The sequence below is a fragment of the Rhinolophus hipposideros genome (genome assembly GCF_964194185.1).
Source record: "Rhinolophus hipposideros genome assembly, chromosome: 5".
Lineage (NCBI taxonomy): Eukaryota > Metazoa > Chordata > Mammalia > Chiroptera > Rhinolophidae > Rhinolophus > Rhinolophus hipposideros.
The window spans coordinates 94,417,868-94,435,100 of record NC_138051.1 but is presented as its reverse complement, the minus strand read 5'-3'; the positions used below and the strand labels follow the sequence as shown (position 1 = coordinate 94,435,100).

General features: G+C 41.9%; 1 protein-coding gene across 9 annotated transcripts in view; it reads left to right on the top strand.

The window, feature by feature from the left end:
• Positions 1-8,397, top strand: part of DICER1 (dicer 1, ribonuclease III) — a gene marked incomplete at its 3' end in the record, with an annotated part of 72,387 nt that extends 63,990 nt beyond the window's left edge. For 7 of the 9 annotated variants that reach the window (XM_081048161.1, XM_081048158.1, XM_081048160.1 and 4 more), the window contains 5 exons: positions 493-761; positions 3,234-3,396; positions 3,487-3,562; positions 3,901-4,051; positions 4,396-8,397. In XM_081048161.1, the coding sequence (XP_080904287.1) occupies positions 493-761; positions 3,234-3,396; positions 3,487-3,562; positions 3,901-4,051; positions 4,396-4,470 (734 nt within the window). Of the gene's footprint in view, positions 1-492; positions 762-3,233; positions 3,397-3,486; positions 3,563-3,900; positions 4,243-4,395 lie in introns of those variants that run through there. The other 2 variants (XM_081048167.1, XM_081048166.1) reach the window with 2 other exon arrangements.
• Positions 8,398-17,233: the final 8,836 nt, after the last annotated feature.

Sequence of the window (17,233 nt, the reverse complement as noted above, 5' to 3'; positions counted from 1 at the left end):
ATGGTGTCACACACATTTCCAAATGTGAGTGCGACAGTGTGCAATGACGGCAGCAAGGCAGAGAGCATGTGGCAGGCGTCTGTGCAGGGCCCAGCTTCCCTGAAGCGATGCCGTGTGGTGGAGGCTTGAGGACAGAGCTCTAGCACCTGCCTGGCCAGCTCAGTGCCAGAGGAGAGGGTTCAGTGAGAAGGGTACTACCTGGGAAAGGTTTTTTCCTTAACGAGCATTGGTCTTCGGGCCACTTAAAAGATTTTATGACCCCAGTTTACGTATAAGAAATGCGCTTAATTTGCCATTAAAATTTAATTGCCAGAGGCTTCCGTGAGTATGATACATCAAATGATTTTGTCATGGAAGACTGCATATGAAAATGAACCCAAATAAAAGTCTCTTAAGTGGCACTGGGGATCAGACCTTTATGTCATTTATTATGTGGAAACTGTGGAAATGTTTTTGCCCAAGCTCATGGCTCCACTTTGGCTCCTCCCTCAGATTGTTACCAGCGCCTAGAATTCCTGGGGGATGCGATTTTGGACTACCTCATAACCAAGCACCTTTACGAAGACCCGCGGCAGCACTCCCCGGGGGTCCTGACCGACCTGCGCTCCGCGCTGGTCAACAACACCATCTTCGCGTCCCTGGCTGTGAAGTACGAGTACCACAAGTACTTCAAAGCAGTGTCCCCTGAGCTCTTCCACGTCATCGATGACTTCGTGCAGTTCCAGCTGGAGAAGAACGAGATGCAAGGAATGGATTCTGAGGTTAGTGCTCCTGACAGTCCGTGCAAGTCGGGGTTTAAGCCGTCAGACTGGGGTTCTCACTTCTGGCTGCACAGGTGTCCAGCAGGACACGTGCGTTGCACATTCTCTGGGATGAACGGGATGAGCCGGCCTCTCCAGGTGGCCTTTAAACCTACTGCCCGCACTGCGGTGGGGTGGGGTGATCATTCCCCTGAGGAGAAGGTGCCCAGAGTTAGCCGTGCCGAGGAAGTGCGGCTCCTGCCCCGGTAGCCGTGCCCTTAGGGAAAGCTCCGCAGGGCTGCTGCTTGCTGCCTTCTGCTTCAAAATGGATTGGAATATGTGCTCATATCGCAGGTAAGCAGCACAAATATATACTCTGCTTCTGCTTGGAATGGGGAAATCTCATTTAAAAACCAAACTTTGAAATTTTTAACCATTGGACTGGAGAGGCTTCTGCAAGTTCAGCCAAAGGTTGTCTGTTGGGGAGCTCATGCTAGTGTGTTATTGAACTGTTTTGCAGTTTTGTCGGGAAGGCTATTATGCAGATCTTCCCCACCCCCCCCCCATCCTTCACTAACATCTGTCTGCATCCCTGTGTACCCAGGAGAACGCTCTCATTTCTTATTCTTCCCATCTGATTCCCTTTGTTTTTCTTATTTCTGTAGATCTCTTACAAGGAGTTGAGGAATTTATTCACAACTCTGGTAGCCATTTTAATAGTTCTTTCTTCAATTTGTAACTTCCCTTTTTTTGAAGCACACCAAAGCATTGTAGGGGGTGTGGTGCATTTCCTTGACTTTGAGACTCTCGGTTTTGAGATCTAGCCATGAGGCCACGTGTCCAATGTGGAAACTACCGAATCTGCTGAGGCAAGTTACCAGGCAGTGCTCCTTCATCTCCACTCTCCCAAGGCTCGCAGTCTGCGCTGGAGCACAGCTGGTAGTGAGGCCAGGCCTTAGAACCATCTCATGTCTATTCAGTATTATTCTAGTCTCATTCTGTAGGAATAGTTAAACTTAGAACTTGAGGACTTCGCTAAAATTAGATTTCATTTCTCCCTTTATGATAGTGGGACATACTGGTTCTGTTAGTTTTTGTTCATTTTTCCCTTTGTTGATATAAACATGTATAGAAGTTAACAAAAACTGAAAATGGCATGGTGTGGCTTTTCTAATTTACTGCTTGATCTTAAGAAAATCTCCACCTTTCTGGGCCTCAGTTTCCTCATCTGGAAAAGGAGCAAATTAAACTTCATAAGTTTTAAAATTCCTTCCTGCCTCAAAACTGAAATATGAACAATATCTATCTTATTTTTCCAGTAGTCAGCATTATAAATGTGTTAGAACTTGGTGTGACTAAACAATCTGTTCAGAAATTAATCATCTTCTTTTTATTTCCCTTTCACAAATAATTTTGGTTTATTTTAGAAAATACAAAGAAAATTAATTAAAGTTACACTAATATACTACCACAGCAGTAACCCAAATTAACATTTGGTAATATATTATTGCCAATGTATGTAGATGTAAACATACATAAAATGGGATGGAATTATGCATAATGTACTATAATAACCTCCTCTTTTCACTACTACATTGTGTAAGACTCTCCCGGTATTGATTGGCATTACGTCTTTCAGTAGCTGTGTGTTAGTCAATACATAGCTGTAATGTAATGTATTTAAATAGTCTTTTGTGGCTGGATATTTAAGTTGTTTGTAGTTAGGGCTTTTATTAGGTTGGTGCAAACAAAAGTAATTGCGGTTTTTGCAACTGTACCCTTTTAAACCGCAATTACTTTTGCACCAACCATAGTAAACATGGATGTGATAAATATGCCTGTATATCCAGTTACCTCCAGAAGCTAAATTCCTAGAGATGGATTGTTGCATCAAAGAATTACGGATTTTTTTGAAAGGCTTTTGATATATAAGGTTTTATTCTGTTAATTTGAATACTCGCTATGTGTCAAGGTCTCGCCTATAGCTAACATGTATTCAGTAGTTTAATAAGAAGGGAACTTGGAGGAAAACATCTTCCAAATAGAATTTCCTCCCCCAAAGTGGCAGTTTATACTCCCTGGAGCAGCGTACATCCTCCCCGGCTCTGTGCTAATCAGTACTCTGCCCCATTCTTGTCCGTGCCGGGGGTAGAACTGTTAAACGTGCAGTTCTTTGATAACGAGGATTTTTAAAGTTTTAAACATACATTTATTGACTATTTCTAATTTTGTGTTAAAGTTGTTTTTGTTTAGCAATAATCTTTTTTCCTTTGCTGGGTATAGAAGATTAAATGGGAGGGAATTTTTGAAAATACTTTGTATTTTTAGATAAGGTCATGTTTGTTGCAGCGTAGTAGGTGTGCCATAAATGGTTGGTATTTTACCTTTGTTAAAGATATAATAAAAGTCATATCCAAGAAAAGAAACACGCCCCTGTGGACTGCCTTTAAAAATGGCCTTTTTGCTTACGAGTCACTTTTCTCTCTGTAATAGCTTAGGAGATCTGAGGAGGATGAAGAGAAGGAAGAGGATATTGAAGTTCCAAAGGCCATGGGGGATATTTTTGAGTCACTTGCTGGTGCCATTTACATGGATAGTGGGATGTCACTGGAGATGGTTTGGCAGGTGTACTATCCTATGATGCGGCCGCTAATAGGTACTGTTGGCTCCCCTTCGAAAGCAGCAAAATCAAAATTAAAAACAACTTCAAGGATATTATTCACAGTATTCTTTCATTTGATTATAGAAAAATTTTCTGCAAATGTGCCCCGTTCCCCTGTGCGAGAATTGCTTGAAATGGAGCCAGAAACCGCCAAATTTAGGTAAGCAAAAATGTGCATGGAAAAAATTAACTTACTTAAAACCGGAGGGGACAGGGGGAGTCTCACAGATGCCATAAACTAATGATTCTGGAAAATATTTACACTGGGGCACGCTTTTATGCAAGTGCCACTTGTAGTCTGGTTGACTTCTTGCTTTGTTTCTATAAAATGATGCTGAAATAAAATGCTGTTGGTGATGTGGGAGAAGTCATCATGCTCACTTCCTTTGTGTGGCGTCAGCTTGTGTCCGGGACTCGGCTGCCTGCATGCTCAGTACTGATTGACAATGATAATAAATACTTCTGACTTCTAATTTAAGCTGTTTGGCCTCTTTACAGCCCGGCTGAAAGAACTTACGATGGCAAGGTCAGAGTTACCGTGGAAGTAGTAGGAAAGGGGAAATTCAAAGGTGTTGGCCGAAGTTACAGGATTGCCAAATCAGCAGCAGCAAGAAGAGCCCTACGAAGCCTCAAAGCTAATCAACCTCAGGTTCCTAACAGCTGAAAACCCTTTTTAAAATTTAAAAAAAGCAGAATTAAGGTGGAAAATATTTAAATTGAAAAGGATGATTTAAAGTTGATACTGAGTGGAATGAATTGAAGGCAGAATTTAAAGTTTGTTTGATAACAAGATAGATTGCAGAATAAAACATTTAACATATGTATAAAAATTTTGGAACTAATTGTAGTTTTAGTTTTTTGCGCAAACACAATCTTGTCTTCTTTCCTCACTTCTGCTTTGTTTAAATCACAAGAGTGCTTTAATGATGACATTTAGCAAGTGTTCAAAATAATTATTGAGTTTTTGTTTGTTTGTATGTTTGTTTGTTTTAGTTTAATTTCTGTCACCTTTGCTTAGTGTTAGGAAGCCACGGAGCTGAAACCACACAGACCCTAGAATTGTATTAGAGTTCTCCTGCCATCCCCCGTGTTCGTGCAGTGGTGCCAGCCCCACATAGTCGGTAAGCTGAATAGAACGGTGCGGTGTGCCGAGAGGAGAGGTGTGCCAGTGTCGTCTTTTCTTTCCATGTCTATTGTGTAAGATGATGTGCCCCGGTCGCTGTTGCACTTAATAGTAAGGGACAGGTTTCTAAATCGCATTGGCTGGCATGTTGGTGAATCAAATGTTAGTCTTCTCATGCCGCATAGTCTTGCATAAAAAAGGTTCTTGCCTTAAAAATAACACCCTCGTGGATGGTCTTTAATTTCTGATCTTTTTGGAACAAACTGTTTTACATTCCCTTCATTTTATTATGCATTAGATGTTGAGACAGTGTGATATTTACAACTCACTAGTATAGTTGTAACTTAACTTATTACAGGATATTACAGTTTCTGTCATATGTGTACTGAAGACATTTTAAAAACCAGATTATGGAGTCTGGATTTTTTTAAAACACCACAATAAAAATGATCTTTGGCTAAATACCCAGTTTTACTAAAAACCTCCTGCTAGGTAGTGCCACTGATGGAAATTGTTTGTGGCAAATAATTTTGCCCTGTAGGCTGTTTCTCTTACAAAATAAACTTTAGACATATCACACCTAAAATATGCTGCAGATTTTATAATTGATTGGTTACTTATTTAAAGAAGCAGAACCCAGCACCTTTACCCTTAGTCTTCTCACATAAATTTCCTACTGTACTTTTCACAGTGTTGCATGCATATTTCACCTACCAAAGCTGTGCTGTTAATGCCATGAAAGTTTAACGTTTGCGATAAACTGCCGTAATTTTGATACATCTGTGATTTAGCTCATTAATTTAGATCAACTAGCTCATTATTTCCATCTTTGGAAAAGAAAAAAAAAAGACATTTTTAGGCATTTGCCTAAGTTTCTTTAATTAGACCTGTAGGCACTCTTCACTTAAATACCTCAGTTCTTCTTTTCTTTTGCATGCATTTTTTCCCCTGTTTGGTGCTATGTTTATGTATTATGCTTGAAATTTTAATTTTTTTTTTTTTGCACTGTACCTATAATACCTCTTAATTTACCTTTATAAAAGCTGTGGGTCGGTTTTGCACTCCCACCAACATACCAGTAGAGGTTTGCTGCAATTTGCCCCATTAATTATGCTTGAAGTTTAAGAAAGCTGAGCAGAGGTGTCTAATATTTTCCAGCACATGATTCTGAACTTGATGCTTCATGTCATGCTGCACTATGTTTAAATTGCAGTTGAATACTGTACTTCTCGCTTTATCTGCAGCACCCGCCCCCAGGGAAGCACCTCTGCACGTGTCATACAGAAAACTATCAGCTCCACTTGCTAAGGAGACCTGAGGGAAGTGCTGTTAAGCTTCTCCAATGCTATTTGTTGTCTCCAAACTTAAACATAAATTGAGCTCTAAATTATTAAATGAGTTTTTGAGCAAATTAATTTGGGCGGACTTGTCTTTAAAATACTGAATTCTGATTTGGAACCTTAGATTTCTATTTGGTTTTTTTTTTAAAAAACCTCAACGTAAGATCTGGCAAGTTAAAACCAGGCAGTTCTTGAATTCTGTAACTGAACAATGACCAAGTAAGGCTGGATGTGAATTTTACTTGTGAGGGAGGGTGATTTGTGATGCCATTGTGTCACAGATCTCTTGATAATTTATAAACTACCTGATGCCAGGAGCTTAGGGCTTTGCATTGTATCCAAGGCACTGATCCCAGTGGTAAGGGATTCTCTCGCCTCCTGGCACAAAAATCAGTTTGTTTCACAGTTAAATTCCCATTGGGAGAAAAATGCCTCAATATATTTTGTAACCTTAAGAAGAGTATTTTTTGTTAATACTAAAAAGTTCAGACTTGGATATGATTAGGTCATACATTCTCAGGGGTTCAAATTTCCTGCTACCATTCAAAATGTTTTATCAACAGCAAACTTTAGCTATTTCATACTTTTTTTTTTTTTTTTTGGCTGGAGAAATATAGCTGATTTTATTTTGTGACTCACACTTTGAAGCATTCTATGATCCCCTGGTTCCTACATGAAAAAATAAAAACTATGAGTTAGACATATGAAACGGTTATGAACGCTTTTGTGCTGCTGATTTTTAATGCTGTAAAGTTTTCCCCAGTTTAGCTTGTTGAATGAAATGTTTCTCATCCATTAATTAAGGAAAAAAAATATCACTCTGTCACCCCAGTTTCCAACCGCGTGTGTCGTCCTTTTGTTGCTGTGATTGCAATGTGAGACCGAATGTAAAATGGGCAACCTACCGAGTGGGAGGTGTCGTGCGTCAGGCATACGTGTGAGGGAAGGAGCGGTGAAGGGGCTTGAAAAGCAGCTCTAGCAATTCCTTACGATGATTGTGTGGAGGTTAGGTGGCGTGAACCTTCATTGTAAATGTTTTTAGTTTCTTTTATAACACGCTCTTCAGCTGTCCTAACTATGCTGCGTTTTGTAATAGCTTTTGTCCCCTCTCTCCTGTTCATGTAGCACAGGTGACCATTGTACTGGTGCCACGCTTTACCTCATGTCAAGGAAAATGTGCTTAACTGAAAGGAAAAAAAACGTGGTTTGGCCTCGCTGCTGTTTTGATTTACCGAATTTGAAAAAGATAATTATAATGCCTGCAATGTGTCACATACTTGCACAACTTAAATAGGTCATTTTTGTCTGTGGCATTTTTACTGTTTGTGAAAGTATGACAAAGATTTGTTAACTGAACTCTTAATTATGTTTTAAAAGTGTTTGTTACATTTTTTTCTTCTTTCTTTTACGTTATGTGAAGTGATTAAATTTAGAATGACCTCTAACACTCCTGTAACTATCTTTTTAAAATACTAATATTTTTATTTTCTTAATAATAGCTTGCCCTCAGAAAGATTCAAATTACCCTGCCTAAATAAGCAAGAGACTTGAGGCTACTTCGGTTTTGTTGGTTCAGTTCATAAATACAATTATTCACGATCAGTCAGCTCTTTCAGCATTACCTGAAATCAGACGGTGACTGCAGAGGATAGAGAAGAATCCAAACCCAGACCTACCACAGTGTAGTCTTAAGGCCCAGATTTAAAACTTTATATCTTGCTCTGTTAGGGTACCTAATCCCTTTATACAAAATTTATGCCACCAAACAGACCTGGATATTTTTATTTAAACAGCATCTGAAATTAGGGTAAGACTCCTTAACCAGTTTGTGTTATCCATGGAAGAGAAACTCATGTCATGTTTATTACCTATACGGTTATTTTAATGACATTTACATAGGTCTATTTTTTCAACCACTGATTACTTTTCAGGAATTTAATTATTTCCAAATAAATTTCTTTATTTTATATTGTACGTGAAAAGTTTTTAAGATATGTCGAAGACCAAGAATATAAAATGATTTTAAAAGTTGTCGGAGATGCCAGTAGCGATATCTAGGGAATTTGCATTGAGACGATTGTATTTTCCACTAGCAGTGAAAATGACCTTGCAGAACTAACTTGTAAATATATTTTAATCATTAATTGCTTTTTTTTTCCTAGTCTATTTTTATTTGGATGTTAACCGCACACAATTTCAATTTTATAGATGCATTCAGAGTTCACTGCAGCACCAGGTTGCATAGCAAAAATGCAAAGGTGAACAGGAAGTAACGTTTCTGGCTTTTCTGCTGTAAATAGAGTGAAGGAGAATGACTAAAATCAAGTAAAACTAACATGTAATTTGATCGACAATACAGTATTTGCCATCACATGCTGCAGCTGTTTTTAGGGAACACGATGTAACTCATTCACACAGTAAGCGTGCTGCGGAAACTTGCAGTCTGCACCTATGGGTCACAATTATACCTTTAGTCGTTTTTTTGTAATAATTGTAGCTGAGTAAATCTCCAATAAAGTTATGGTCTGTTCATTTTGTGTCCTTTTATCTTTTTCTTTTCTCAATTTGATTCAGTGCAAGTGGGTGATAGTCATTAAAACCGTTAAAACTGTTTTAATTCCACAGTTGTATGAAAATGCGTATTTTAACATGATGAAATCTTGTTTACCCAGTTCTGCTTCACATCTACTTGTAGAGTTGGTATAGGAACAATTGTCTTTTTCTTTTCAAGATTTGAATAATACCAGTTTATTTTTTCTGAAATTCTGCCACATTTATATGATCCAGGTCCTGGGTTATTTATGATAGATTTGACACATCCCTTAAGAGAATTTGGTTATTCTGAAATCAAGTGGCCAGAATGTTAGCTTCTAGGGTTTTAGGACCCACTTCCAAATTATTGGTTAAGAAAGAATGTTATTTTTTCAAGCTTTGACCCAACCTTTTTGTAACCTGTAAACTAAGCACTAATAGAATGACTTGGCTGGGGAAACAAGATAGTAAGTATAAATTTCTTAGAACGAGAAAAACATTTAGTTTGCCTTTAGAAGAGTTTAAATTAATCCCTTCCTTTTCCCTCCCTCTCACTTCTCTAAACTAAAGAAGAAAAAAATACATATACAAGGCCTGACAATTAAGTTCACGAACTTGTTGCAACGCTGTTGCTAACCTTTTTTGATATCAGAGGGATTGTTCATTATGAATTAGTACCAACTGGACAAACAGTTAACCAAGTTTACTATTTGGAAGTGCTGAAAAGGCTGCATGAAAAAGTTAGACCTGAACTTTTCGCCAACAATTCCTGGCTCTTACATCACGACAATGCACCAGCTCACACAGCACTGTCCGTGAGGGAGTTTTTAGCCAGGAAACAAATAACTGTATTGGAACACCCTCCCTACTCACCTGATCTGGCCCCCAGTGACTTCTTTCTTTATCCGAAGATAAAGGAAATACTGAAAAGAAGACATTTTGATGACATTCAGGACATCAAGGGTAATACGACGACAGCTCTGATGGCCATTCTAGAAAAAGAGTTCCGAAATTGCTTTGGGCGGTGGACTAGGCACTGGCGTAGGTGCATAGCTTCCCAAGGGGAGGACTTCGAAGGTGACCGTAGTGATATTCAGCATGAGGTATGTAGCATTTTTTCTAGGGTAAGTTCACGAGCGTACTTGTCAGACCTTGTATTTTAATCCTGAGGAATTTGGTTAAGCGCTCCATGCTTGTGAATTGGTTGTACTGCCCAGAATTCACTGGATAGGTCAGGCCAAGCCTGGCTGCCACAGCTTCTTCCTGCCCTGCCCTCCCGGGCCCAGGAGTAGAGAACACAGCCAGGCCAAGCATATCAGTGTCCAGATCGTGATACGCCTGAAAAGAATCCAGGTGGAAGTGGAGTTTGTTTCTTCCTGCAGCTCCGTAAGCATGATGCATGTTTACATGGAATGGTAGGTGTCGCTTCATAGTCGGCTCAATTGTCGGCTGAGGTGTGATTTTTGCAGAGACGTGAGGAGCAAGGGGTGTGCTCAGGCTACGTGTGCTCCGGCAACATGTGCAGGCCAGGACCAGCTTCCCCACCTACCTGCCTACAAGGCAGTGTGTGAACCACTGCTCCTCCATCTTTTCCTTTTTTATTTTGCGATAAAATGCACATAAAACATAACCATTTTCAAATGTATAGTATAGTGACATTAAGTGCATTCACCTTGTGTAACCACCACCATCCATTTCTAGAACTTGTTCGTCATGCCAAACTGAAGTTCTGTCTCCATTAAATACTAACACCCCCCCCCCCCATCCTCCAGTCCCTGCCCACCCCCAGGCTACTTTCTGTCTCTGAATTTGCCTCTTCTAGGGGCCTCATATAACTGGGATCACAATATTTGTCCTTTGGCATCTGGCTCATTTCATTTATTTCACTGAGCACAGTGTCTTCGAGGTCCATCCATGTTGCAGCATGTGTCAGAAGTTCCTTTTTCAGGCTGAATAATAATCCAGTGTATATTTTGTTCGTTCATTCATCTGCTGATGTTGGGTTGTTTCCACCTTTCGGTTCTTGTGAACACGGCTGTACAGTATGTATTTAAATACCCCACTCTTAGTTCTTTAGTTTATATATCCAGAAGTGGAATTACTAAGATTATACGGTAATTCTGTTTAATATTTTGAGAAACTGCCAAACTGTTTTCCACAGCAGCTGCACCATTTTACAGTCTCTCCCGCAACGCACAAGGATTCCAATTTCTCCACATCCTCACCAACATTTATTTTCCTGGTAATAGCTTTTTTTAATCATAGCCATCCTAATGGGTGTGAGGTGATGTCTCACTGTGGTTTTGATCTGTTTCCCTAATTAGTAGTGATGCTGAGCATTTTTTTCATGTGCTAATTGGCCATTTGTCTTCGGAAAAAGACCTATTGAGTCCTTTGCCCATTTTTGAATTGGATTGTTTGTTTTATTTTTGTTGTTGAGTTTTAGGAGTTCTTTACATATTCTGGATATTAAACCTTTAGCAGATTGTGATTTGCAAACCTTTCCCCTCATTCTGTGGGGTTGTCTTTTTACTCCCTTGAAAATTCTCTCTTGAAAAATTTTGAATTGCAACTCACATTGGCTTCAAGGATTTCAAATAAGGGCTCCTGGACCTGTAAGAGCTGAGGTTATTAACCATGTGCTAGGTGCCTGATCTGTGCTACAGTTTTACACGTCTTAGGCCATTTATGCCTTGCCGCAGTTATGGAACCGGCTCCTTTTGGACGCAGTTAAGGCGTAGAGATTAAAACTGAGAACTGCAGTCGGGCCACCTGGTCTCCAGCACTGTGTTTTTGGGGGAGTCATCTAACCACTCAGCCTCACACCCTTCCTTCACAGTGTGGAGCAGAGTCACTGGGATTCACTGAGAGTTCAGTGCCCTACGCATCACAAGCCGATAATCAATGCTAATTGTTACTGCGATGCCCATTTTACAGGTGAGAACACGGAGGCCTAGAGAAGTGAAGTAACTTGAACAAGATCACAATAAGAGGGCTGGGTCTTGAACCCATGTCTCTATAAATAGAAAAGGTTTAACCATCATTCAGTAATTCTCTAACTTACGTGCGATTTTTGAGATGAAGGTATAATTAAAATATATGTCTAAGGTGTCACCAACAGGCCTGGAAAAGAAAGGACTAAATGAGTGAGTGAAGCTGGGACTTCAATTCCAAAGTTTGTGTGTGTATGTGTGTGTGTGCGTGCGGGTGTACACACACACACAGCTTTGCAGCAGAAGCACAGCCCGTAGTGGCTTTTTCTCCCTGCAAAGTGAAGGGCGTGTTTTTGATCTTGTCACCTAGTCCCAGTTTTTCCCGGTTGGTGGACAGAGGGTGGTGGTTTGTATGTGTGCATAACTGAGACTCGAGGAAGTTAGGAGGTGGTGATGTACTGCTATGAGGGGGCGATTGGTATCTTCAGATTCTTTTTCTAACTTTTTTAGGAAATAATTTTTGATGAGCTGCTACTAGCACAAACGTTCTCTTTTTATTTGTTTCAAACAAACATTGCCTTTCCTTTGTAAGGCTCCCCACTCATCCCCACTTTCCTGTCAGTGCTCGAGGTAAATAGATGTGATAAGGCAAAAAGGGGTTCCATGGATATCTTAAGTTTGGGCAGTCATGGGTTAAAATGAAAGGGTTCTTTGCAGGACTTCTCAGGTCCTTAATTATGCTACAGTGCATTGGGACTTAAAAAAAAAAGTTAGCTGTTTTTGTGTGTGTGTGTCTGTTTTTTTTTATTTTGTTGGAGAATATTGGGAATAGTGTGTTTCTCCAGAGCCGCTCAGCTCCAAGTTCAGTTGCCGTTTTCCATCTTTAGTTGCGGGGGCGCAGCCCACCATCCCGTGTGGGAATTGAACTGGCAACCTTGTTGAGAGTTCACGCTCTAACCAACTGAGCCATCCAGCCGCCCCTTCGGAAGCTCAGCAGCATCTTGTTGTCTTCAATCTAGTTGTGGAGGGCGCAGCTCACTGGCCCATGTGGGAATCGCACTGGCAACCCTGTTCAGAGCTCGTGCTCTAACAAACTGAGCCATCCGGCCGCCCACATTGGGGCTTTTTAAGGGAGGGCTGCATTTCCCAAACTTACCAGACCACAGACACCTTCACAATAGATTTGACTGGACCAACATCCTGGGCAACACACTTGAAGACCTGCCCTACCAATGGTAGTGGGCATTTGGTGAGCAGCATCTCTGATGTTGCCCAGAAACCCAGCCTGACTGCTCTGTTAGCCAGCAGGCCCAAGGTCACACGTGAAGGTGACCGACCAGCTGTCCCTGCAGTTGATGAACAAGTGGAAGGGAACCCTATGGTTTTCTAATCACTGGGACACTTTGGCTCCCCATTCATGGTGGGTGATTCTGGATTCTGTGGTCTTGGCTTGCAATTAGTAATCGTAAAGTAACATTTACTGAAATGTGTGTTTTATGTCAAAATGAGTTTTGCATGCATGTCCAAGTGTTAGCCCCTGACAGACCTAGGGCAGGATGCAATTCATGAAGTTTGCTGCCCTCAGAGGGTTGATGGGACTTGTCTTCCCAATAATCCCAAATCTGCAGTTTTTAGGGAGATCTTTCTATGTGCTGTTGACTGCCTAAAACTCTCCTGGCCCTCCCCCACACCTCTTACTTACATAACACTGCCCTTCCTTGCAGATGTGCCCTGGTGCCAAGCCCCTAACCCCCCCCCCTCCTGTCCTGGGTCCCCACCACAGGCTCTTCCCCAGCTCACTGCACATCTCTCCCTATTGTCACCATCTCTTCACTTCTGTGAGCTGCTGGAATGCAAAGGACTGTGTCCTGAACACTCCATGTTCTGGGTCCCAAATGCCCCTGGGCTTCAGGAGAACCTGTCAGTGTCTATCTGACGTCATTGCAGCTGTCCCCTATATGCTGTCTGCAGATGTGAATGACACTAGGAGACAGACAAAGTGCAGGATGAGCACAGAAGTTGGGGAGGGAGGGAGGGTGGCGCAGAGGAGAGAAAACTGCTTTTTACAGTGTTTTCTTCGCCAAGGGGAATGGGACTGAGTCCCTTCTGAATGTTGTCAGTCTTGGGTGAAGGGTAGGTTTCCTGGTCAGTCTGACACAGTTGGTACATGTAGAGTTGGAGACCCAGTAGAGGCATGTCGGGAGGAGCCCGTGCATTGCAAAGATTGGGTTTGAGTGGATACTGAATCTTGTAGTTGATCTTTTCCCTTTTTGCTTTGGCTACTAGGCAGCTCAGAGCCAGATTTCTAGCAGACCTCTAGTTCATTTATTCACTTAAATATTTATGAATCACTGTCTATGTATAGATAGACACCAGGGGCAGAGCGGTGAGTAACATGAAATTCTTGCCCTGGTTTCAGGCGGTTACATCCTAGGGAATCCTAGTGGGGAAGACAGGCCACAACCAACTCCACAGATATTTTCTGGGAATAAAACCCAGTATTTGTATTAGTAGTTTCTCATTTCCCCTTCTCCTTATTTCCTAATTCCATCCTGTCCTGTTACAGCATTTGAACAGTCATTGTGGTAGTATTGCCACAGATCTTATAGGGGATGAGATGGGCTGTAACAAACACATTGATATTCCTTGGTCCGAAATACTTTTTTTCATTAGACAATCTTTTCTTCTATTTTTTCTTTTAAAAAGATTTTAATGAGAAATATAGCTAACATACAATATTATATTAGTTTCAGGGGTACACCGTAGTTCAACATTTATATACCTAAAGACGTGATCACCGTAAGGCCAGCAACCATCCGACACTACCACGCTATTACAACATTATTGACTATATTCCCCATGCTGTACATTACATCCCAATGACTTACTTGTTTTATACCTGGAGATTTGGACTTCTTATTCCCCTTTACCTTTCCCCAACTTTTAAATGTATCGATTACAGTTGACATTCAATATTATATTAACTTCAGGTGTACAGCACAGTGGTTAGACATTTATATAATGTAAGAAGTGATCCCCTGACTAATCTAGTACCCACCTGGCACTTTACACAGCTATTACCTCGTTGACTATATTCCCGGTGCTTTACCTTACATCCCCATGACTGTTTTGTAACTATCAATTTGTACTTTTCAATCCTTTCATCTTTTTCCCCCTTTTCCCCGACCCTCTTCTATCACTAACAAATCTAGTACCCATCTGACACCAACATAATTATTACAATATTGACTATTCCTTATGCTATACCCTACATCCCCATGATTACTGTGTAACAACCAGTTTGTACTTAAGCCCTTCCCCTTTTTTTCACCCACACCCCCCAAACCCCCTCCCATCGGCAACCATCAAAATGTTCTTTGTATCTAGGAGTTTCTGTTTTGTTTGTTAATTTTGTTCTTAGATTCCATATATAAGCGAGATCACATTGCATCTGTCTCTGTCTGATGTACTCCCCAGCACAATGCCCTCCAGGTCCATCCATGCCACCACAAATGGCCAGAACCCATTCCCTTCTATGGCCGAGCAATATTCCATTGTATATACTTGTGTGTACCACCTCCTCTTTATCCATTCTTCTATTGACCGACACCCAGGCTGTCTTCACATCTTGGCCATTGTAAACAATGCTGCAATGAACATGTGGATGTACACGTCCCCTCGAAGTAGCATATTGGTTTTCTTCGTATAAATAACCTGAAGAGGGATTATTGAGTCCTTCCTTGTCTCTTCTTATAGCCTTTGTTTTAAAGTCTATTTTGTCTAAGTATTGCTGCCACAGCTTCTTTTTCTTTTTTTGTTTTCATTTCCATTTTCATTAAAGATCTTTTTCCATCCCTTTACTTTCTGTCTGTGTGTCTTTCAATCTGAAGTGAGTCTCTTGTAGGCAGCATATGTAAGGGTTTTGTTTTCTTATCCATTCAGCCCTCATATATATATATATTTCAGGTGCACAAGACAAAGTAATACTTAGACACTTATCATTTATATCCTTCACACTGTGGACCCCACTCCCCCCATCCACCACTATCCCTCTCACATCTCCTATATTTTTTAATTGGAGCATATAATCCAATTGACTGTGCTACACCTAGAGGCACGTGGGAGAGGCCATGCTGTGAATCGAGGATAGCTGCCACCAGTACCAGGCCTGGGGTAACTCCACAAAAAGGCAAGACACCTGGAGGCCTGCTGCCACGTGCCGGCTCCCTTGAGATTCAGCCACTGATAAAGCCTCGTGTGGTACGCGAGTTGGGTGAGGCAGGATCTCAGTGAGTCACTAGAGAGGGAAGAGTTGTGGTCACCAGGTTAATATAGATTCTGGTTTGGTGCCAGCGCTGAGCCTGGAGCAACTCAGCAAAAGTAAGAGCACACCACCTGCCTGTGGACTCCAATAGTTTTCCAAGAAAGAGTGCAATGTGGGCAGGGCTGGTTGCTCGAGGATAAAGTGACTCCAGCTGTGTGTGAGTTGGGTGGGGCGGGGTCCCAGTGAGTCAGCAGGGTGGAGAGAGAGGAGCTCAGCAGGCCAATTGGATTCAGATTGTAAGAGTAGGGGGCGGGTTCAACACAAGAAAGATGGCGCCCGCCTGCTGGCTGCTTGGTAGGTAGGCCGCTCACTAGGAAAATGCCAACTATCTTCCAGTCCTCCCTCTGAATCCACACACCACAGTCTGCCCTCCCTGCATGTCTCCAAGGCCCCCCGAGTCACTGTTCCTCCGCTGGAGCCCAAGGTGAGTGCCTGCGAGCGAGTCAGTTCGTGAGAGGGCCGTTGAAGAGGATGTCTGGGTTCCCCACCGCCTTCCAGCCCACCCGAACTGTTGGATTTGTCAGAATCCCCACTGTTTTTTATAACCAGATGTTATGGGGGCTCCTCTTGGCACCAGTACTCTGGTGTGGGGGGCTGGGGTACCTCGCTCCTCCAGGGGGAACCAAGGCGGCTAAGATATCCCTCCTGATTCTCAACCGCCACAGGGAGGTCTGGGCCTCTTTCCACGTCTCCGCCCCTCCTACCTGTCTTGACATGGCTTCTTTATATTTTTAATTGTAGGACTTACATGTTTGGCTAGACTTCAGATGGTTCTCCAGGTTGATTGTTCTATAATTTAGTTGTAATTTTAATGTGTTTTGGACGAATGCAGGCACAGTGTGTATGCACTCCGCCATTTTGGACCTCTCCAAAATGTATTTTTTAAGCAGCCACTAAGTATTTGACATGAAGCTGACTTATGCATAAGGCGGTGTAAGGAGGCAGGTAGCACTCTATAGTCTCAGCTTTTAACTTTGTGCTGGCTTTTGCTGCTAGGTCCCCGTGCGCCAGCGTGTTAAATGGGCACAGCCACAGTTTTCACACTCCGTTTTTGTGGAGACAGGCGAGATGACAGCCAGCAGTGGCTCTTCACACGACAGGGGGCATTGTGCTCTTGGTTTTCTCCTGTTGAGAGCCCAGGCTCAAATGTGGGCAGACACAGTGGGACAGAAGTTGCTTTTATGGGAAAGTGTGTTTGAGCTTTAAGTTCTTTTAAGAGCCGTCAGGCCACTTTGTGTTTTGTTTGGTGGTTAGTTATTTTTACTTATATTGACCTATTTTGGAATAAAGGGCTGAATCAGTCCTCTTAACAAGCCAGAATTCCAACTTGAGGTTATATTTATAAATAGAAAATCTAGGCTTTCTGAAACTCACTCAAACCAATTTTGTTGACAAAGAGGAGGTACTGTCAACGAGCGGTCTGTGCATTTCTAGGCATCTGGAATTCCTGAGTCCCCGACACGCCACCAGGGCCATCCAACTTTAACCCTCCTGTACCAAGGATGCTGACAGGAGCCGGTCAGCTGGGGCGCGGAGCCTGCATACAGGGCAGCCTTGGTCTGCCTCTCCCTGGCAGCCA